This window comes from Erpetoichthys calabaricus, chromosome 1, assembly GCF_900747795.2.
Source record: "Erpetoichthys calabaricus chromosome 1, fErpCal1.3, whole genome shotgun sequence".
In the NCBI taxonomy this organism is placed as follows: Eukaryota; Metazoa; Chordata; class Cladistia; order Polypteriformes; family Polypteridae; genus Erpetoichthys; species Erpetoichthys calabaricus.
Genome location: NC_041394.2, coordinates 339,762,352 through 339,786,390, shown reverse-complemented (window position 1 = coordinate 339,786,390; position 24,039 = coordinate 339,762,352). Strand labels below are relative to the sequence as shown.

The 24,039-nt window shown below is 40.4% G+C and overlaps 1 protein-coding gene across 1 annotated transcript in view; it reads right to left on the bottom strand.

Moving 5' to 3' along the window:
- Window positions 1–24,039, bottom strand: part of LOC114667382 (gastrula zinc finger protein XlCGF26.1-like) — a 59,240-nt gene that overhangs the window by 14,664 nt on the left and 20,537 nt on the right. Inside the window, exon 2 of the mRNA XM_051926202.1 lies at window positions 18,700–19,151. Coding sequence (XP_051782162.1) covers window positions 18,700–19,114 — 415 coding nt within the window. The 5' untranslated portion in view covers window positions 19,115–19,151. The remainder of the gene's footprint in view (window positions 1–18,699; window positions 19,152–24,039) is intronic.

Below are 24,039 nucleotides of genomic sequence, written 5' to 3'. Positions count from 1 at the left end.
AAAGGTACAAATATAACAGAACAAGTGCACTTTTATTCAAGACTATAACTGAAGAAAAATTTATCAGGTTAGTGTGGCTTGTTGTCGTGACTTCTTTGGTAGTATAGCGGTAAGAGCCGCTGACTCATAATCAAAAGGTCGCAGGTTTGAGTATTCCCGTGTCACAAAATTAACGTTTTGAGTAGAGAGCTGCTCTTATTGTTACTATTATACAATAAAAAAATACATTTGATTTGAGTCTGTAACAGCCGGTGTAAATGAATGATGCTTGTAAAGGTTAGCGTTTTTTTATTCAGTTTTATTCTCTCAGTCACGTTCACACTCGCTCCGATCTGACACTGCTGTTTTCAAATAAAGAACTCAGATCGGAGAAAGAGAACAGAAGCCCTCCCCGCAAGAAACGTTCACTCACATATAAGAACAACGCAGCTGCACCAGGCGTAAAGGCGAAAGATGGCACCCTTTGGATGCAGCAACAGTTCGGGCGTCATCCTGCCCCACACTTGTCCTTCAATGAAACAGCATGGCTTACAGAGCTTGCCAACATATCAGGCAAATGTCTGTTTGTGATTATGTTTTGTGATGGTCTTTATATAAAAACATTCATGTTACTTACTGTATATAGAAGTCAGATCGGATGTTACTTACCCTTGATTTATTTACTTATTTTCCTACAGCGTAAAGTCACAAGTAGACTGCAGAGCTTCCTGTGTTTGATCAACACCGGCATGCTCACAAATTACATGTGCAATGGCACAAAAAGTACCTGCTGACACTTCAGTACACAAGCAATAGTACGAGAATGCAGTTAGACTTCTTTGTTGGGCACATGCACTGTCCAGATCTAAACACTAGCGTGGAGAGTGCCTGTGTTGACAAACACAGGAAGCTCTGCAGTCTACTTGTCACTTTATGCTGTAGGAAGATAAGTAAATAAATCAAGGTAAATAACAATCGATCTGGCTTTTATATTTTCATGCCAAATGGGACATCGGTCGTAAAATTTTAAAGAAAGCAAAATTAACTCTTGAGTGCTTTGCAGAGATAAAATGTAAAAGACACTGATTTTGACAGTAGGTTAAAGAGTGTGGCTGGCAGCCAGAGATATTCAGCTTCAAATACCGTCTCATAAATTAGTCCCGAGGCTTATTGGCCCACACGTCATCAGAAGCTGGGTGGGTCCGGTATCCTATAGTTTCTCTTTCCAGGTGCATTTTAAGATTCACTCCACTATCATGTTTCCATGTTAAAATCAGTTTGTAGCAGCCCATATTATTCTCTGAATTCAGCCACACCAGCCGTTTCTGTTGATGGTACAGAAGAGTATGAGGTACAATACCTGGTGGAATCGAGAAGACAAGGGTCCACAGTGGAACATCTTGTGCATTGGAAGGGGTACGGTCCAAGTTTAACACCCTTCACGACCCTCACCTTCTGACTCAGTTTCATACTCACTTCTCTGGGAAAAGCGGATGGATGCATCTGAAGGGATTCATCTGTGACAGGGGATGATGTCATAATTTAGGGTGAAAATTGATGTTTTATAGCCTTTCCCTTAAAGAAAAGACATTGTGGACCATTGTCTGGGTCACTTCCAACGTTCCTAGGGGCCGGGTGTCCGGGGTCGTGACCTTGACCCAATCAGCAACCTGCCTAAAAGTTCAGCCTTTTGCTATGAGCCTTACCCAATCTGTGGAAAAAATCCTTAAATTGTTTTTACTTATTGTGTGTTTACTCTTTTCAATTTGCCTGGTTTTGCGACAAATTGCCTGCTAATTGACATTAATTTATTCCTCTTGTCTGTGTTTTGGTCACATAGCTTTATTTTTATTTTCTTTCATTTTTTCTTTTATGCATAAAGTTACTCATCTGTCTTCCTCCTGAGTCATGACACTCGTGAAATATCAAGTCACTGTCTTTGTCTCAGAAAATATCAAGTAATAATTATACCACACAATTATAAGTACACAGCAATGTTATAAGAAACACCTCCAGTTTCTAAAGGTGCACAGTGTGCTGCCTGCAAAAAATATTTTGTTGCTGCCTTGTCTTCCGCACGTACCCATAAGAAACTCGTTTTCATTTTAATCTTGCCTCTGGCGCTGATGATGATGATGATGATGATGATGGTGGTAGATTCTGCTACACTCTGGCTGTGCTAGGTAGCAGGAAGTTCTTTTTGTTTGATTTATGCTCCCATACCATACAAAGATACTTTCTCTTTTTGGATATGGTTAAAAAGCATTTGATGACTCCTATCTTAGTATTTGTAATTGATATTTATTCCTTTACTGACTCACTTTTAGATACAACTCCCAATTTGATGAATCAAGACCACCTTCTACTGCTCTGGTGAAGTTTCTTTACAATCTAACTCTGGTTGATTCATTTAAACTCTTAAACCTATGTAAAATAATTGTCTATCTTCCCACACAACGTAAATATCTGTCTATAACTGTATTTTTTCTCTACAAATCACTTGTTCTCACCGTCTTAAGGCATCTTTACTATCAATCTGCTTGTCTGGTCATAAATTTTCTACATTAAATATTCACCTTCAACTGTAAGCCTGCACTCTGCTACAGTGCACAGCATTCATTGATCAACTTTCTAGGAGTTTGAATTATTGAGGTTTAATGTAACTTTGGCTGCAACATAGATTAAAGATACAAAACAGCTTTCCATACCGGTTCGGTCAAGGCCCAGGTTAACAATGACCAGCAGCAGTTCTGTTAGCCAACAGGCTGCTGGTGGAAATTGGGTTAGTGTTGGCCAAAGAAGGAGAAGAAGGGGGAAAGCATGTCTGGAGGCAGGAGGAGAGGAGGAAGGTAAAGAGTGGAACTGAAGGTAGGAACTTGAATGTTGGCAGTATGACTGGTAAAGGGAGAGAGTTAGCAGACATGAGGGAGATAATGAAGGATGATATATTATGCATGTGGGAGACTAAATGGAAGGGGAGTAAGGCCAGGTGGAGCACAGGTGGGTTCAAATTGTTCTGTCATGGTGTGCATGGGAGGAGAAATGGGGTAGGGGTAATTCTGAAGGAACGGTATGTCAAGAGTGTTTTATAGGTAAAAAGAGTGGTGTCAGGCAGAGTGAGAATTATGAAGCTGGAAGTTGAAGATGTGATAATAAATTACATTATTGCATATGCCCTGCAAGTTGGGTGTGCAATGAATGAGAAAGAAGATTTCTGAAGTGAGCTGAATGAAGTCATGAACAGTGTACCCAAAGGACAGAAAGTGGTGATTGGAGCGGATTTTAATGGACATGTTGGCGAAGGGAACAGAAGAGATGAGAAGGTGATGGGTATGGTGCCAAGGAGAGGAATGAAGAAGGTCAGAGGATAGTGGATATTGCCAAAAGGATGGACATGGCTGTGGTGAATACATATTTTAAGAATAGGGAGGAACATAGGGTGACATAAAAGAGTGGAGGTAGATTATATCTTAGCAGATGGGTCTGCCTAAAGGAGATTGGAGACTGCAAAGTGGTTGCAGGAGATATCGTAGTTAGGCAGCACAGGATGGTGGTCTGAAGGATGATGCTGGAAACGAAGAGGAGGAGGGGAGTGAAGACAGAGCCAAGGATCAAATGGTGAAAATTGAAAAAGGGAGACTGCAAGTTTGAGCTCAGGGAGGAGGTAAGACAGGCACTGGCTGTCAGTGAAGAGTCACCAGATAGCTGGGCAACTACATCAGAAATAGTAAGGGCAACAGCTAGAATGGTGCTTTGTGTGACATCTGGACAGAGGAAGGAGGAAAAGGAAACCTGGTGGTGGAATAGGGAAGTACAGGAGAGAATCCTATGGAAGAGGCTGGCGAAGAAATGGGATAGTCAGAGATGCAGAAAGTAGACAAGATTACAAGGAGATAAGGTGCAAGGTGAAGAGACAGGCGGCGAAGGCTAAAGAAAAGGCACATATACTGACCCTGCTTTTGTATGGAAGGCTCTCAAAGGATTCATCAGAGGATTCTCTGCTGACCGTCCCCATAAACCCATCTCTTAATACATGTTACGTACATGTCAAGTCAAGGCTGAGCTCAATGACTTGTAGTTAAAATGGCTGGATTACAAATTCATTGTACTTGTACTAAATATTATTTATCAGAAGCTAAGCCATATATATCATTAGCCTTGATGCTGTGTAAATGTGATGCTTTCTCCTCCATACCATCCATCAACACTGCATTGAGCACACTTCTTAACAATCAGTTCATCGACTTTAACAAAATCCTATCTTCACTATTTGATTTTCTACAAAATCTATCAGATTTAGTCAGGCGATTAAGCAGACCAGGGATTTGGTTCTTAAAGAGAGATTAGATAATTCAGGATCTCAGAATAAAGTTTGACATGTTTTCTCATGATTTCACATCAGCTGATTAGCTGGATCAAAAAGAAAATTGGCTCATTTTTTGGAATTGGAATATAAGCAGATATAATATAAGCAATTGGAATATAAGCAGATTCCAATTAACGCACATTCACAGCAAAGTTTACAAGCCCTTTTGAGTGAAGTGCTGAATACTCAATCAACCACAGACTACGAGTCTGAGAAACAGAAGGAACGACCTTCATGCCATTAAAGGAAGAGGTGTCGGTGGCAGAGCATGAGGGTCATCAGAATATCTTCTCAAAGAAGAGCAACATGGCAACAGCAGCTGCCAGGGAAAGAGAGAGGGTGTGATGGAATATCACTGAAAGAATGAATGTGTAAAACAGCTAATCAGTGAAATTCATGTACACTTTGTGTGATAAATTGTCACATTGTGCAAAATGGTCTGACCGGCAATTACATGCCGAATGAAAACAAAGGTTAATTACTTTCATATACAAATCTGCCACAGAAGACACAGGATCAACTGTTTAAATGGTAAATTATCCTGTTCAAACGTGAGACCCTGACTATTTGGCCTCATCATTTGTAATTATGTGTGAAGCACCTCATATAATTTAAAGAACAGACAATGGTAATTGCACTTCCTGTATGTATTGATATACTGTACACAAAACACTTCATTCTTAAACGTCATCAGCCAAATGAACTCTAAATGCAATGCAGGGGTCAGTGTCATATAGTTGTCTTGTTCCATTACAAAACCTCAAATTTAAACTTCATGTTTTTGATTTTCAGAGTCATTTCTTTGAAAGGTAAGAAGATTCAGCAGACAGAATGAAGGTGGGCAGCTTGTTCAACTAGTGAGTCTATTATTAGTTATTATTGATCAGAAATGTCCCAGTTGTTAAAATTCAACTGTCCTATCTGTGACTCTGTGGACTTTCTTATTGATGCTGGTTATTTAGTTCTGTGTCTGGAAGACAGCTTGTGTGTGCGTGCGTGTGTGTGTGTGGACGGAACTTCAGTGCTAAGAGAAACATCTGCGATCAATTTGCAGATACATGTGTCATTTCTAATATTGTGAAAAAACTGCCTTTTATATAAAAAACAGGAAATATCTACAATTTAAATGGATGTCACTTTAAAGCAAATCAGTACAACTGAAAACGTCAAGGTTTAAAATGTTGATCAGGTATATTAAACTCTTGGCTGTAAATTGGTAACATTCATGCCAACACTTCGCTGGTGTAAAAACATAAAATGATGTAATTGAACAAAATGTATGTGTGTACAGAAAATAGGACAGAATGATCAAACTTGTTTGTGTTTTGCGTACGTGACAAAAAGCATGTATACTTTCTGGAAGTTTTCTTTTGATGATGTGTGTGACAAGAAAATATACCTTTAGGGTAATGACTTTACAAAATTGGAAAAATACAATGAGTCAGGACGCTATTTTTATTGCTTACGTGGTCAACGATCAGGAGATTAGAAAGGTATAAAAGAGCAAGGACATCTGCGCTCGAGGCAGATGAAGTGCGGTTTCCTAGGACTGTGTTTCTCTGTCATTTTACCCTTGTCTGGTATGTATCAATAAAAGGTTTTGACTAATTTTAATTTTCTTCTCTGTCTTCAGTCACAAAAAGTGTCCACAGTTTTTGGCGCCCGGACGTGGGGCAAGAGACGGCCGGTCGACTCCTCCAGCGAGACCATTTCAGTGATCCGTCTTACCAGCGGACTGCCGTCAACTTGAGCTCCGGCAGCAGAGCATGCAGCTCCGGCAAAAGTTAGGACTGCCCTGTCCTGAAACAGTTCTTGCGTGAGGAGCCCCTGGTCTCCTCTTTGCTACATCCACGGTGACTGAACGGATTTCCAGACAGAGCTTGCACACTTCCAGGCTGGGGTAAGCACCGGGGGATTTCCGAACATTTTTTATTTTCTAAATAACGGGAGGGCGAGTTTCCTGTTGACCGTCTAGTCATACTCATATCTCAACGGGTTGCTTAAGGTGATGGAGACTTGACCCAAGCAGTTTGACGCATACGAAAGGTCTGACGAAAGGATACTGGCCTCACCCATATCCTAGACTCGGCTGGACGTATTGATGTAGTATTCTGCTGAACCGAATCGGACACGAAGTCACCTGAGCTGGAATCCGGGGATGTGAGCGGACAGGCTAACGGGACGAGTAACGGGGTGGTATATATATATGTATGGAAATATAAACCGAAAAAGAGCACAGATTGCAGGATTGCTGTTAGGACGGAATAAATAAATCTACATACGGAATAAGCAACAATACCGTGTTCTCCTGGGAACTGGGACAGGACCGATAGTTAGGTGTCTCCCCTTGGGAAAAAAGAAGGGAACAGTAAGGGAACAGTGAGTGGCACACTCAATACCTCGCTGATTCATACGGACAAGGGATTAGGCGAATCAGTATATAGTTGGAAAATTAAATACAGGACCCGGGAGGGCAAGGGGACATAATGGGAACTTATAACAGTAAGCCTGTTAATCGCCGCACAGGGGGATCAAAATCATTAATGCTGGAAGAATTATTTTCGGAGGATCAACAGACGCCCCGTAAAAATGGGTCTCCTAGGAAATTTATAGAAAAGAAGACAGGTTTAGATTTCAAGAAGGCATGTAAGAAATGGAATAGACAGAGTGGTGGGCGTTGGCCGATAGAGGGGACAGGAGATGTAAGTGAAATACAGGAAACTAGGAAGATCCTGTGTAGGAATAAGCAGGGTTGTTATAATAGTGGACCGTATCGAATGGATATGTTCGATAGATGGGAATTAGTAATAAAAGACAGAAATTTAGAAGCAGTACAGAAACAGAATGAATTGTTGCGGGCAAATGAGGGAAAGGCTAAAAAGGAGAAAGAGGAATTACTAATTACATTACAGAAAGTTCAGATAGGCACTGAACCACAGGCAGATGGGAGGAAAAGGAAGAATAATCCAAATAAAGACCCCCTTTATCCTATTATTTTTTCCCCTCCTCAGTACCAACCTCAGGCACCTCCATTATCCCCTCCTCTATCCCCCATTCCGACTGCCCCCCCTGCACTACAACTAGCAGAAGTTTCCCCTGATGATCCCCCAGGCACAGATCACTATGACCCCTCTACCCATCGTGATGACCCACCCTGTACTAGACAAACCCCCGTCTCCAAATGCACTCGAAGTCAAACCTCCACTCACAAACCAGCTCCAACTTTTTTCTCTTCTGATCCTTCACCTTCACTTACTTGCCCTTTAATAGAAGTTCCCAATCCCCATTATAACCCTGCCCATCCAGCTGGACCCCAAAATCCCACAACAGTTATGATAAATCGGAACTGGGACATCCAAGAACTAAAAGATGTCGTGAATGCACTTCCAGATCCAAAGGAAGTAGGAGGACTAAAATTTGTTGAACAACTTGATCAGTTAGATAGCATGTATAAGCCTAACGCTGCTGAATGGACCCAGGTACTTCGTCGAAAGCTTGGGACCACATGGGCCACTGTTAGCAGGGGTGTCCGCAATGACGTTCCATGGGTATGGAACCCAGCTTTAACTCGAGGACAGGGGATAGGTGGAGAAGGCGAATTTAACCCACAATGGGAGGCGTTGAGACAAAATATTGCAGAAAAATATAAAAAAGGAACGGACTGGTCCCTTATTTCTGCTGCAAAACAAAAGAGAGACGAGACGGTTGATGAATGGGCACATAGGATTCAAGACCTTATGGCTAATCACTCGGGCTTGGAAAATGTTGATGACCGCACTCGAGCTGCAGTTCCACCTTTTGTTTCCGGTTTGCGCCTTGATATACAAAACAAGGTCCGCACTTCCTGTATTGAGTGGGAAAGTGCCACGTTTGATGAAGTCAAACGACATGCTGAACATGCCGAAAAACAAACTAAGCAGAAGGAATCGGACTCTCATGCCAAATTATTGGCAGCACAGATGAACTATTATACCAGGAATGCTCCTGACCAAGGTCGAGGATATGGCTTTAGAGGAAGGGGACGAGGACGAGGAAGAGGACGAGGTGGTTTTAGAGCTCCTCCTGTTGACCACAATAAGAATCCTTTTATTCCCTCTCCCTTAAATTCCAATGCTAATTCCTTCTCTTGCTACGCCTGTGGTGAAACTGGACATTTTCGTCGGGAGTGCCCTCACAGACAGCAACAGCCCCCACCTCCCCTTATTGGAGGCACCGCTGACACCCCTGACCAACAATACTGGCCATAGGAAAACGCAGGGACCTCCAGCCACTCTTTTCAACTACCTTTGCTCACCCATAATTCAGAGACTGATCCTTTACTGACATTGTTCGTTGATGGCACTGAGACTATTTTCTTAATCGATACTGGTGCCACTCGATCTACCCTCTCGCTGGCAAAGGTCCCTGCCTCGAATGAAACTGTTACTGTGCTTACTGCTTCTGGACAACCTCACCTTCTTCAAGTATCAAAACCTCTTCAAGTCCAGTCACGTCCTGGCGGACATACCTTACTGCATCGTTTTCTTTTGAATCAGCTTTGTCCAGTTAACCTTTTAGGAAGAGATCTCATGACAAAACTTTCTCTTTCTATTTCTATGACTGACAAAGGTTTTTTCTGTTCAACCCCCAAGTTGTTGTGTCAAATTACCCCTTACCCCAAAACCTCTTTTGCAGCATGGACTTTAGATATTTCCCCACACACCATTCTCCTCAAAGCCCTACACTCTTTTTCCCCTTGTCTCTTTCCCAATTTACAGGCCCCTGACATTTTACACTGTACTGCCCAATACTTCCCTATAGAAGTAGACACCCCCTGGCTAGAATCTTTCCTTACTTCTGGTACTTGCCCCGAAACCCTTCACATCTCCTGTGTTTTTATTTCATCCACAAAGGCAGCTGCTTCTGTTCATCTTACATGCTCACAGCACATATATTATCTTGGCGGCACAGTGCCTCATATTTCCTTAGCTAAATCACGCACTGTTAAATGGGGGGAAATAGGACCATGGGTAGAAAAATGCCTTGAAAGAACAGACTGGTTACAAGTTACTCCAGGTATTTTTGATACTCCTGACCGTTTAATAACTAAAGTGGTGTTTCAAACTGATTTTTTAGTACATCGCGCTTTGTGCCGTCCTTCCTCTTTTGCTTGTTCATTGCAAACCACTTTCCCTTCTTGGCTCTCTATGCTCCCTGATTCACTATGGTCCCAGGGAAAGAATGATTATGGAAGGATAGCCCATTGTGAGCCTCTGGTGATCCACCCGAAATCCTCCTTCCGCCCGCACCGTGCCCAATATCCTCTGTCTCCCGAAGCAGAGGCTGGCATCTCCGCCGTACATTCCGATCTCGTCAAACGCGGTGCCATTATTCCAATCGAATACTCTCCAGTCAATTCCCCCATTCTACCTGTAAAAAAGGCTGACGGTTCATGGTGTTTCGTACAAGATTTGCGACAAGTAAATTCTGCCATCTTCCCTAGGGCCCCTATCGTCCCTAATCCTTCCACTATCCTCTCTACTATCCCTCCTTCCGCTCGGTACTTCTCCGTTATTGACCTAGCTAATGCTTTCTTTTCTATCCCTGTTCACCCTGATTCTCAATTTTGGTTTGCTTTTACATTCCAAAACCGCCGTTGGACATGGACCGTCATGCCTCAGGGATACACTGAAGCCCCTTGTGTTTATGGACAAGCTCTTGCCCAAAATTTAGAAGGCTTTTGGCCGGAAAGAGGTAGTACATTGATACAGTATGTAGATGACATAATGATATGTAGCGCTACGGAAGAAGATTGTACAAAAGATACCCAGAAATTGTTGCTGTTTCTGGGGGAAAATGGCCATAAAGTTTCTAAAGTTAAGCTGCAGCTAATCAAAACAACTGTAAAATATCTAGGTCATGACATTACGTATGGAACAAGAGCTCTCTCTAGCGATCGCATTACAGCCATCCAAATCTTCCTAGACCGGTCACAAAACAACAGGTTATGTCTGTTTTAGGTATTCTGGGCTACTGCAGACAGTGGGTTCTAAATTTTACTGAAAGAGCACAGCCGTTGCAACAATTGGCTAATACTCCTGGCATCCCCCTTTCTGGCCAGGTCAAATGGAATGAACAGGCTGAGAAGGCTCTCTGTAACCTCAAAACTGCTCTTCTATCTGCGCCCGCGCTTGGTTTGCCTGATCATTCTCGTCCATTCACTTTGTTCGTGGACGAAAAGCAGGGATTTATGAATGCAGTACTGACGCAACAACATGGAGATAAACAAAGACCGGTGGCTTATTTTTCTAAAAAACTGGATCCAGTGGCCGCAGCACTTCCTCCGTGTCTTCGTGCTGTGGCTGCAACAACAGAAGCTGTATTAGCAAGCACGGATGTAGTTCTCATGAGCCCCCTAACAGTTAAAGTGCCTCACGCTGTACATTCTATCCTAGTACAAGCCAAAACTTCACATCTCACTACTGCTAGGGCAATACACTATCAGAATGTACTCTGTACTTTGTCAAATGTTACAATTGAAAGATGCTCCACTTTAAATCCAGCCACTCTTCTCCCAACTAACAACGAAGGAGAACCACATAATTGCCATGACGAAATAGCAAAGGTTGTAAAACCTAGAGTAGATCTACAGGAAACACCTTTAGAAACTGGAGAAATGATTTTTGTGGATGGATGTTCCTTGCGATTGAAAAATGGAGCACCCTCAACCAGTTACGCAGTGGTCCAAGGGGACCGCCTGCTGGAAGCAAATCGAATTTCATCAAGCTTGAGTGCACAGGCAGCTGAACTCGTAGCACTCACTCGAGCATGTCAGCTGTCCGAAGGGAAGATCGTAACAATTTATACGGATTCCAGGTATGCTTTTGGAGTCTGCCATGATCATGGAGCACTATGGAAACTAAGGGGATTTAAGACCAGTACTGGCAAACCCATCCAACATCAGAAATTGATCGAATCCCTTTTAGAAGCTATAACCAAACCATCGAAGCTAGCGATTGTTAAATGTCAAGCTCACACAGGGAAACAGGATCCTGTTAGCAAAGGAAATGAATTAGCTGACCACTTTGCTAAAGAGGCTGCATATAATAACACACCAATTTCTTTATTCCAACAGAGAAATGACCAGGACCCTGATAATCAAATTATTTCTTTACAGAGTGCAGCCACGGATATCGAAAGGAGAAAATGGTCCAAAGAAGGGTCCCTCTCTGATGGAGTCTGGACTCATAAACACACTAACAAACCTTTTCTCCCAAAAGCCTCTTTCCCAGGAATGGCAAAAATCGCCCATTGCCTCGATCACGCAGGTAGAGATGCCATGGTTCGAGATGTTGAAAAACATTGGGAAGCTGTAGGTTTCTCTACATATGCAGAGCAATTTTGCAGACGCTGTGCAATATGTCAAAAGTTTAATGTGGGAAAAGGTACCCAGGTAAGTCCCGCCGTTACCCCTAATCCAATGGGTCCGTTTGAACACCTCCAAATGGATTTCATTGAACTAACCCCGTCTAAAGGGTACCGATATTGTCTTGTGATTGTCGATGTGTTCTCCCGATGGGTAGAGGCTTTCCCTTCAAAACACAACGATGCCAAAACAGTAGCTAAAGCACTAATTAAAGAGATTATTCCAAGATGGGGTATCCCTCAAAAGTTACAAACAGATAATGGCACTCATTTGTGAACTCCGTTATAAATGAATTAACCACCTGGCTCCAAATTAATGTGCACCATTATTGTAAATACCATCCCCAAAGCGGAGGCATCGTAGAACGATGCAATGGCACTTTAAAAGCTAAACTCGCAAAAATTTGTGAACAAACTAATTTATCATGGCCGGATGCACTACCCTTAGCTTTAATGGGACTAAGGGGACGGACACACCGACAACTGGGACTATCGCCGTTTGAGATTCTGACCGGACGTCCCATGCCCGTTGGCATGGTTGTAGGAAATGTGAATTTGCATACTGTGGACAATGATCTTCTCTCTAATCTTGCAGGTTTACGAACCTCGTTGAAGGAAATCCACCAGCAGGTTAATCAAGCCTGGAGGACCAGCCCCCTTTCCAAGGATTTACCAATTCCCTTGGGCACCTGGATCCTGGTTCGAGATACTCGGAGGAAACACTGGCATCAGCCTAGGTGGAGAGGACCATTCCAAATTCTTCTATCCACACCACACGCCGTGAAAGTTGAAGGACTGCCTGCCTGGATCCACGCATCGCATTGCAAGAAATGGCTATCTTAAAAATACTTTTTCTGTTGACTGTTACCCGCACCCTCTCAGGCTACCCAAGGATGGGTGGTGATCTTTATCTTTATAAGTTAAAACAGAACCAGAATCAGAAATACCTGAATATCACAGTCACACAGGGACTCACCACTTCAGTGCAAATTGATTTCTGCTCTATTGTGGACTGTGGAGTCGGACGACAAGAACAATGGACCTGGTCTGATAAATATGTTTGTGTTTCAGCTCCTACGGATTACGAAGACTGGTGCAGTCGGTGGGGTTTAGTCTTTGCAAATACAGGGTCAGATGACTGGGGATATTCTCCTTATAAAAGCCTGCAATACGGTTTGAAGACCCGATTCTCTATAATTAAGGGGCATGCCGTTACTAAATGTGATGAGAATCAATGTAACCCTCTAATTATTACGCTTAAAAACCCTACTGTTCATGATACTGGCACTTATATTCTTGGGGCTTATGTCTCAGGAATTGACCCCTTAGGAAAATTTAATATTAGAGTACAGGACCCCCTTCTTTCACCCTCCAATGTTTCCTTTGAAACCTCCACCCCCACCACCATTCCTTTACCTGACGTTTCGGCCCCTATAGTTCGCGTGTTAAATCTAAACACTTTAACAAGCACCTTTTCAGTAGAAACTGGTTATGGGGATCAGAATAGATGGTTGCAGTGGGTTCTCTATTCAGCTAAGCAAGTTAATCGTTCTCATTGTTACGCGTGCGCTGCAGCCCGTTCCCATTTAGCTACAGTCCCTTTCCCATTATCTAACATTACTGACCCCACGGGGTTGCCCTGCCTTCTGTACTTATTCACTACTTCCAAGAAACCCCTCTCTGGTTCAAAGTGTTCTAATCTATCTATTCTTTTTCCCCCCACCCGTCACATGACTACCCCTATGTTTCAAACTCACGAAGGAAATTATACATGTTTCAAATCTAATGGAACGACATGGGTAGGAGAATTACCATTTTCTTTCTGTTCTCAAACTTTTCAGGTCAACTTTTCTCTGAACACCGTTCTGTCTTCCTTTCTTCTCTCCCAAACCACTCCTAGATCAGATATTTGGTGGATGTGCTGTAGGTCCAAATTATTTGCCACCCTTCCCCCTAACTGGTCTGGTACCTGTGCTCCAATCCAATTAGTTATGCCTTTTAGACTTCTATCCTTACCTCCCTCTCACTCCCCATATTATTCCACACGTCCTTTTTATTTCCGACATACCCGCTCCCTTTTCCATATGCCTACTAATATCTCCTTACATGGCCCTGGAGTATACATAGATGCTATTGGAGTCCCTAGGGGTGTCCCAGACAGATTTAAAGCTAGGGATCAAGTTGCTGCCGGTTTTGAATCTATTATACCCCAAATTACTATTAATAAGAATGTTGACTGGATTAATTACCTTTATTATAACCAACAACGTTTCCTTAACTTCACCAAAGACGCTATTGAAGGCATACATGAACAGCTTGACCGTACTTCTCTGATGACTTGGCAAAATCGTCTAGCCTTGGACATGTTACTTGCGGAAAAGGGAGGTGTCTGTGCTATGTTTGGTGATGCTTGTTGTACATATATTCCAAATAATACCGCGCCAGATGGATCAATAACTCGTGCATTGGCAGGCCTCACTGCTCTCTCTAATGAACTTTCCACTAATTCTGGCATTACAAATCCCTGGGATCAGTGGTTTGCATCCTCCTTCGGATCCTGGGGACAATGGATAAGATCTGTTTTCATTTCTTTGGTTGTGGCATTTTGCCTCCTCCTCCTGGTTGATTGTTGTATTATCCCTTTGTTTCGCTATATAATATCTAAGTACTTTACCGCCTCAATGGAAAGGGCATATATGCTACACGAGGAGCACATGTCTCGTATAGCTTCTTCCATTTTCTCCTCCCCATCCCCTTTTCCCCCCCCTTCCCCTTCATCAACCATTTCAATTTAATTATATTGCCCACATCATTTTGTTCAAAAAGGGAGGAGTGTAAAAACATAAAATGATGTAATTGAACAAAATGTATGTGTGTACAGAAAATAGGACAGAATGATCAAACTTGTTTGTGTTTTGCGTACGTGACAAAAAGCATGTATACTTTCTGGAAGTTTTCTTTTGATGATGTGTGTGACAAGAAAATATACCTTTAGGGTAATGACTTTACAAAATTGGAAAAATACAATGAGTCAGGACGCTATTTTTATTGCTTACGTGGTCAACGATCAGGAGATTAGAAAGGTATAAAAGAGCAAGGACATCTGCGCTCGAGGCAGATGAAGTGCGGTGTCCTAGGACTGTGTTTCTCTGTCATTTTACCCTTGTCTGGTATGTATCAATAAAAGGTTTTGACTAATTTTAATTTTCTTCTCTGTCTTCAGTCACAAAAAGTGTCCACACTGGGCATGCCAGAATGTCTAATCAGTGTCAGTTTACATTTCTCTGGGCAGAATTTTGCAAAGGAGTTGTGCTTTTATAACGATTGCTCGTTCTGAAAGGGGCACAACATTTTCAGCATTTCATCTGCCTTTTCTGCTTCTTAAGAATTGTAGCTGAGATCGACATTTCTAAACAAGACATTTACAACCTTTGATCTTACGATTGAATGCTCTAATCCTTAATTACTGAGGCTTCAAAGTGCTAATCCTTCAACATTAGTCCTACTCTTCTCCAGATTAGTTTGATAGCCTTGGTCGCCCCCTATAATTCAGATGGATTTTGTGAAGTCGTTCTTTCTAGAACATGGAAATCCTGGTGCTGTTCCAAAAAGCAGGATTATTAAGTTATCTGCATTTTTGGCCTCACACATCACTTAGTTCTTGCTTAAACTGTTCCAGAAAAGCAGGTCTGGCAAAATCCTGTTTTTCTGAAACTAAATTAGCCTCATGTCAGTGAATCCCAATTTACTTTAGACGGAATTTACACTAATCCTGCTTTCTGGAACAGACCCCAGAATTACAATGATTTATTTACACCTTATCCCTGGGTTGGAGATGAGGATTTGCCTTAAGTGCATGTCTTTATGTGTCTGAGGATCTTGTTTATGAGTAAGAACAGAAGGGAGCAGTTATGCTGATGGTGTACTGGTCAGTCATGGTGAAGAGAGAACTAGGTCAAAAAAACAAAGATCTCAAATTTGGCCCATCCAGTTTCCTGACCTCACCTATGGCCACTAGTTTAAGGTAGTGACCAAATGGACTAGATTGAGAATCAAAGCTTTGGAAATGAGTTTTCTTCACAGGGTGTCAAGGCTCAGCCTTAAGCTGGGCATACACTGTGTGATTTTGGCACAGTTTTGAGCCGGATATTCAGTCGGTGACTGACTTTTTCTGAGTCAGCCTAAATTTCAGCTTTACTGGCCGTCATTTCCCGTGAAGTATGAGCAGGGTTGTGATGTCCAATACCATCTTACAATTGGGCTGTCACAAGATCAGAAGAATTTCTTTCCTCTCAGAAACTTCAGTCAGCTGTCTTGCAGTGTGCGCAGTCTCATAAGCCAATTCTCTAATGTGGCTACTAACTTTCCTGAAATTCATTGTGCAGCAATTGCAGCGACTATCATGCAGTGATACCCACGATGGAAGCTGTGAGCACACAAATGAACAGGAAATGTAGTCCTACATCAGGATAAACAGTTCTAAGAACCTGTGAAAAAATGATTATTTCTAGTTTCTTCTCATTATCACAAGAATGTCTCATACAAAGAAATGGCATATTTTTTAAAATGGAGACCATTCTGTTTCACAGTAAATGTATTAGCTAAGTATAAATGCTTTTTCATTCATAATGGACCCGTGTATCCAATAATCCCATTGTAACCTTCAAGAACAGTCAAGGAATGTGTACTTTTTTTATATATATATAAAGCTTTACTTTAGAACATTTATATGGCAAGTGATTATATACCAAGATTGTGAAGAAACAAATTTGGCTTGAAAAATAACACACTGTCCTTTAAGATTAGATTTTAGAAAAATAATACAGTATAAATAAATTAGAAAAATAACAATATAAATAAAAATAACACAATATACTGTAAATAAATTAGAAAAATAACGCACTATCCTTTCAGATTCGATTTAGCTATAGCTGTAATAGTTCTATAAAATTGCTGTTTAAATGCATAGATATGGCAACTGCATCCCCTTATATCATTCTTTTCATGAATGAAAAAATAAGAAGCCGAAAATAATTTAAAATGGAATTAAATATACAGATTCATTTATACACATTAAAATGAGGCCAAATGGAAGAATATGGTCAGATCTTCAGCTGCATCATAATAACAGACAAACACAATCAATTTAAAAGTCGTAACACAGAAACAGTTGGTCTGTCAATGCTGCCCACGTGTGACACTTAATGCTGATTACCTCTCTAGAAAACCACTGCAATCGGGTATCGAGACTGAAGGGGCGGCTTGGAGATGCTCAGCCTGATTAAAAAAAAAATGAACACAAATGCTGTGTTTCATCTGAAGTGGGAAGTCAGAATTTCCGAGTTCCTAGTCGTAATTTTCAACTGGAATCCCTCCTAACATCCGATTTCAAACTCGCAAACTCAGGGCTGGTCTATCAAATCTGAGTTTGTCCGACTTCAGATTATGATGTCAATTTAAAATGGTGATGTACATTGCAAACTTTAGTGAAAGCTGTAGTATTAGACAGAACTGCTAATAAACAGAATACTTGTGTCTTATTAAATAAGTTGTAACCAAAGTCCTGTCCAATTTCATGTTGCTACAGTGTTTGGATATTCAAAATATTGCATCGTTCATTGCTACTGACTGCTATTTATTCTGCGTAATCACGACAAAGGTTTACCCGGACGTGTCCAATTCCTTTTCTGGAATGCGGTCAACTCACGTGCGATGTCATTCCCTGCTCCGACATCCAAGGTAAATGAAACACAGCAAAGGTTTAGGTACTGCCAGGTGGTTTGTCTCAAAAAGCATCTGTTCATGAGATGTTAGAGGGCCTTAGAAGAGCTGGAGAGAAACATTAAGGCCTGAAGGCCCATCAATATATAAGGAAGACAAGCAGTCTACAAATGGGGGAAATTCACTACTGCAAAGATCACTGCAAGAGTGCAGAGGTGAAAATGGACCCTGAGAGGAAAAGCAAAGGACCTGCAGAAATCTGTTGAACTCTATTCATGCAGCTGTTAAAAGGAAAACACAAGAATGATGTTCATGAAAGGAGAAAACCAGAAGAAAATATTGTTCTCTAAACAAAAATCACTTCACATCTCAAGCTTGCAAAAGACCATCTTGATGTTCCACAGCAGACAATGCTCTGCGGATAAATGAGAACATCTTGGCAGAAACGTGCAACACCATGGTCATGGTGGAAGGAGCATCATTGTTAGGGGTTACATTGCATCATCAAGCCTGGGCCAGGTTGCTGCCATCAAGAGAACACCGAATACAAAATATTATCAAGAAATCTGACAGGAGAATGTCAGGGTAACAGAAAAAGTTGTGTGATGAAACAAGACAATGAGCTGAAACACATGGAGAGAACAACAACTAAAAGGAAGAAGAAAACTATTCTGGAATGGCCCAGAAATGGAGATGTTGCGGAGGATCTGAAGACAGCTGAGCAGGAAAAGAAATCCAGAGATAAGAAGGCACTGAAAAAGTTTGGAAAGGAGGTACAGACTAAAATTCACAGCTGAGCAAACAGCTACAGGAAATGGTCAGTGGAGATAATTGAAGCTAAAGGATGGACAACAAGTTAGTAAAGACGGGGTCACAGACAGGACTGTGAATGTTTAAAAGATATGCTCTGAACTGACCAGATGAAGGCCGGTTGCTTGTGTGTTATCATTTCAAGAGAACTGTGTTTGTCTGCTTTTGGAATGTAGCTGATGATTAGACCTCATTATTAGGAGAAGTATATGAAGAAATCCAGGGAATTCCATAGGGTTGACCATTTTTTGTCTTACACCTGTACTTTTTAATAGCAAAGACCTGTACTTTTGTATAGGTGTAAAGCATTTCCACAAAGTTACAACATTACACTCCCTTTTTGAGCAAATCATAAGGCCTCCATTTCAGGTCCACACCCTCAATCCTAAAACATACACATATTCGTATTTTATACTTACTTTTACCAGACTGTTCTGTAGGTGGTGGCTGATCTTCCTGAGTCCTAACAGATGATTTTTTCTCAGTCACCTCTGCGTCACACTCTAATGATTCAGATTTTACATTGACAGATGAACAGTGCCTGCTCTGTGAAGAGACTAACCCCGTTATCACTCCACCTTGACATCCATGATGAAGTTCACCTTCCTTGGCACTCTCCACATTTTTAACTTTGTGCATCTCAATGCTGACAGCCTTCTCTTCAGCCTCTTCTTTAATGCACACTAGCCCCACTTCACATTTCTCCTCCTTAATGCCCAGACGCTCCCATTTAAGGTGGACAGGCTCCCATTCACAGTCCTCCTCCTTAATACTCACAGTTGTTATCTCCAAGGAATTAATGTCAGCCACACAGGTCTCCTTTTTTATATCCATCTAGATGTTACAGTAAATTACAGTTTTTTATTTCTCTCTGTGGAAAGAAAGATGTAGTTTAATCAAAATTGCATCATCCACATCTAAAGACATTAGAATTATATATGTATGTTAAAAAACATCTTGGTTTACATTGAGTCAGACACTTCATAGCACATTAACAGTAATTTGTTATTCTTTATATCAAATTGTCAGGTGTAAAATAAACCTGTGAGTGGAGTGAAGTGAAGGTCCAACAAGCTGGAAGAAGACCACCTTGCATAACTGTGAATCAACAGCATTCACTACTTGGATTAAACATACAGTGTTCTTGGGGTTCTAGACTCACATTATCAGTTATGTTGAGGAATGTTTACACAAATAGGGCCACAGAACTGTGTTAAGAAACTGATGCATGTCAGGAAGGGTGAGATAAATCGAGGAAATTAACTTTGCTCACAAGCATGGCCAGCAGCAGGAGAAATAAAGGATCTGTTAGCTTATGTTGAAATGTGTAGTGTTTGATGCTAATATATGATTTTTGGTGGTAGGTTGGACAAAAACCTTTGCATGGTAACAGACAAAAAGAGAGAAAGAGACCAAGCCATCTCTAATCTATCCTTTTAATCTTTATAATTACCAACATAACAATAGACTGCATGGCAATAACCCCTGGGAAAATTGGAAATTAAAGTCAAAACTCTCTCACTTTCCATTAAGACTACAAAATGATATCAAAAATTCAGAATCAATGTCTCCAAGATGAGACAGTTAACTTTGTGAGCTGGAATATAAAAGGCCTGAATCACGAATTAAAGAGAAAGAAAGTATTCTCTCACCTAACAGGTCTAAATGCTAAAATAGTATTTTTACAGGAGACCCACTTATTAAGCAAGGATCAGTTTCGGCTGCAAAAAGACTGGACTGGCCAAGTGTTTCATTCCAGTTTTACAAAAAAAAATAGAGATGTGGGAATTCATATACATAGAACAGTCTCATTTGTAGCATCAGATATAGTATCTGATCCTGAAGGGATACATGATTGTCATGGGTAATTTATTTAATTGTAAAGTGATTTTGATAGATGTTTATGCACCCAATGTGGATGATGGGGAATTCATCCAAAATGTATTCGCATCCATTCCCAACGTGAACACTCATAAAATTATAATGGCTGGGGACTTTAATTGTGTTTTAAATCCACTCTTAGATAGGACTCCTGTCACAGGGGCAATGACATCTAACACTGCAAAGACAATTACACAGTTTGTAACTGACCACAACTTATCAGACCCCTGAAGATTTCTAAACCCAAACTCAAGAACATATTCCTTTTACTCACCAGTGAATCATTGCTAATCAAGAATTGATTATTTCTTTGCAGATAACCATTTCTTGCCTACAATTAAATCCTGCAAGTACGACGATATTGTTATTTCTGACCATGCCCCTCTGATCTTGGAGCAAAAATTATTATGCCCCACATACTCATCTCGCAGATGGCATCTTAACCCACTTTTATTTGCAGACGAGAATTGTACAGAATTTATATCCAAGCAAATCAGTTTTTTTTTTAATTTTTTTTTTTTATAAGAGACAAATACATACTCTGAGGTCTCTGCAGGAATACTCTGGGAAACCCTAAAGACAGATTATCTCACATCCTTCCCACAGAAATAAATTAGAAACCAAGCAGGTATCAAAGCTAACCAACGAAATTACTAGAATAGATCAAGAACATACCAGGTGTCCATGTGAGGCTCTTAAATAGGAAAAGGGCAGGCTCTGCATTTAGAACTCAACCTCTTAACAACTGAAGAAACTGAACAACTCATTTTTAAATCAAGACATCATTACTATGAGCATGGAGAGAAAGCTAATAAGCTTTTAGCTCAACGAATCCACAAGCAAGAAGTTTGCAATGCAATCCCAGCACTCACCAAAACAAACAGAGAAAAAATCATTGACCATAAAAATATAATGTACACATTTAGAGACTACTACAAGTTCTTATATTCTACCGAGTTTAAAGAAGACAACACACAATCTAATGCATTTCTGGATGCATTAGCGATATCACAAATATAAACTCTTAGTGCATAGGAACTGGATAAACCGCTGTCACTATTAGAATTATTAGATGCTATAAAGTCACTTCAGACTGGGAAAGCAGCAGGCCCTGATGGCTACCCTGCCTAATTTTATAAGAAGTTCTCCACTCAGCTAGCGCCCCTCCTATTAGCAACATTCACAGAAGCTAGAAATAATAAAATTCTACCTCAAACTTTTCGCCAAGCATTAAGCACTGTCTTTCCTAAACAAAATAAGGATGTACTAAATGTGCATCATGCAAATAATTTCACTTCTGAATAATGATGTTAAGATACTCTCCAAAGTCCTAGCTAGAAGGATGGAGAAAGTGCTGCCTTCGGTAATATCACAAGATCAAACTGGATTTATTAAAGGCCGACACTTAGTGTCCAATCTTCGACGCCTATTTAATGTAATATATTCACCTGCAAAGTCAAACATCCGAGATTTTATTATCCTTGGATGCAGAAAAAGCATTTGATATGATTGAATGGACACTACCTTTTCACTACATTGGAGCAATTTGGGTTTGGCCCGAACATTTGTGCATGGATCAAACTACTGTATACCAATCCAGAAGCTTCAGTTTGTATTAACAACATTAATTCAGAGTACTTTAAACTAGAACGTGGTACCAGACAAGGATGCCCCTTGTCACCACTACTTTTTTCATTGAGCCACTGGCAGTTCACTGTCAAAATGCTTATGAGATAAAGGGGATTATCAGAGAAGGACTTGGAATAGAAAATTTCTCTATATGCTGATGTTATGGTCCTGTATATATCAGACCCACAAAATACTGTGCCTGCAGTCCTAACAGCACTAACAAAATTTTAAAAGACTTCTGGTCTAAGAATTAAATTGACTAAAAGTGTGCTCTTTTCAGTAAATTCTCAAACACACAATATTAGATTGGACACTTTCCCTTTTATCATTGCAGACCAGTTTAAATATCTATGGGTAAACATCACAAGTAAACATAAAGCTCTTTATCAACAAAATGTTGCCGTTTGTATGGAAAAAACTAAGCAAGACTTGCATAGATGGTCAACCCTTCACCTCACTTTAGCTGGAAAAATTAATATTATTAAGATGAATATTCTCCCTAAGCTTCTCTTTTTATTTCAAAACGTCCCAATATACATCAATAAAATATTTTTTTTAAGAAATTAGACTCAATTCAAAACATCCGTGTATCCAAAGAGCGACCCTACAAAGGCCAAAGGCAGAAGGTGGCATGGCTCAACCTAATTTTCAATTTTACTACTGGGCAGCAAACATACAAACTATAAAAACCTGGACATGGACACAAATAGATGAACATATACAGGCTTGGTCTGCAACAGAAATAAAATCCTGCAGTACTTCTTTATATTCCTTGCTTTGTGCCCCAATAAATGCAAGTTATCGCCAATACACTAATAACCCAATAATGCTTCACTTACTCAGAATATGGAACCAATGTAGGAAGCATTTTAAGATAGAGAATCTTTTACCGGTGACACCTCTGCACGAGAACCACCTTTTTCAACCCTCGCAAACATATGCAGTTTTTAATATATGGAAAACATTTGGGATTAAATCATTTAGAGATCTATACATAGACAACGTCTTTGCATCCAACGAACAATTACATTCTAAATTTAACTTTCCAGCAACACATTTCTTTCACTATCTTCAAATTAGAAACTTTGTTAAACAGAACCTACCCAATTTTACTCACCTCCCTCTATGCTGGAAAAAAATTGCTCAGTTTCAAGGACTTAGACAGAATTTCTACAATATATAAAACCATCTAACAGTCCCTCCTTTTCAAAGATCCAAGAGGACAATGGGAAAAGGATCTCTCACTCAACATCTCAGAAAAAGAGTGGAAGGTAGCAATGCAGAGAATTCACTCGAGCTCTATATGCGCAAAGCATACAATTATTCATCTCAAAAATCATATCACATCTGTCTCGCTTAAAATTGTCCAAAATGATTCAACCTGCGAACGCTGCAATCAAGTTCCAGCCTCACTGGGTCACATGTTTTGGGCCTGCACCAAATAAACATCATTCTTCACCAAAATTGTTAAATGCCTTTCAGACAGCCTTTGTGTCACAATCCCTCCTAACCCATTAACATTTGTGTTTAGTGGGCTCACAGAGGGGCTTAAAGTGGAGAAGGACAAACAAACTGTGATTGCCTTTACTACACTATTGGCACATAGACTTATCTTGCTAAACTAGAGGAATCCTAACTCTCCCCTTTTAAGTCAGTGGGTAACTGATGTTATATATTATTTGAAATTGGAAAAAATCAAATTCTCACTTAGAGGATCTGTGCAGAAATTTTTCAAAACCTGGCAGAATCTAATCAATAACAGTCTAGAATAAGCTTTTAAATCACTGAGGAAGCAGATTCTCTCCCCATTTTCTTTTTCTTCTACATTTATCTATATTCACTTATTAATGTATAAATGTACTTATTTTTACTAGGTTTCAGCTTTATTCTGCTGCCCATGCTCTCTTTCTCAGGGGTGGGGATGATTTGTTCTTCAATCCTATTCTTGTAAAAATTGATCTATTTGTATGGAATGTTGTGTGATTTCAATAAAATCAATAATATTAATAATAAAAAAAACAAATATTAAAAAAAAAAAAAAAAACTACAAGGCACCCTATTGCCCACCTAGCCAGTCATAATATTTGATAGGAGTAACCCATTTTATAAAACTCCTCGTTGCCATTATACATATTAAAGCACTTTGTTCGATTGAAATATGGAGTTTCCTCGCAGCTACGACGACATATTTCAGTGTTTAAAAGTTAAATCAGATTTACTCATCATATTACCTTAACCTAAAATGCATT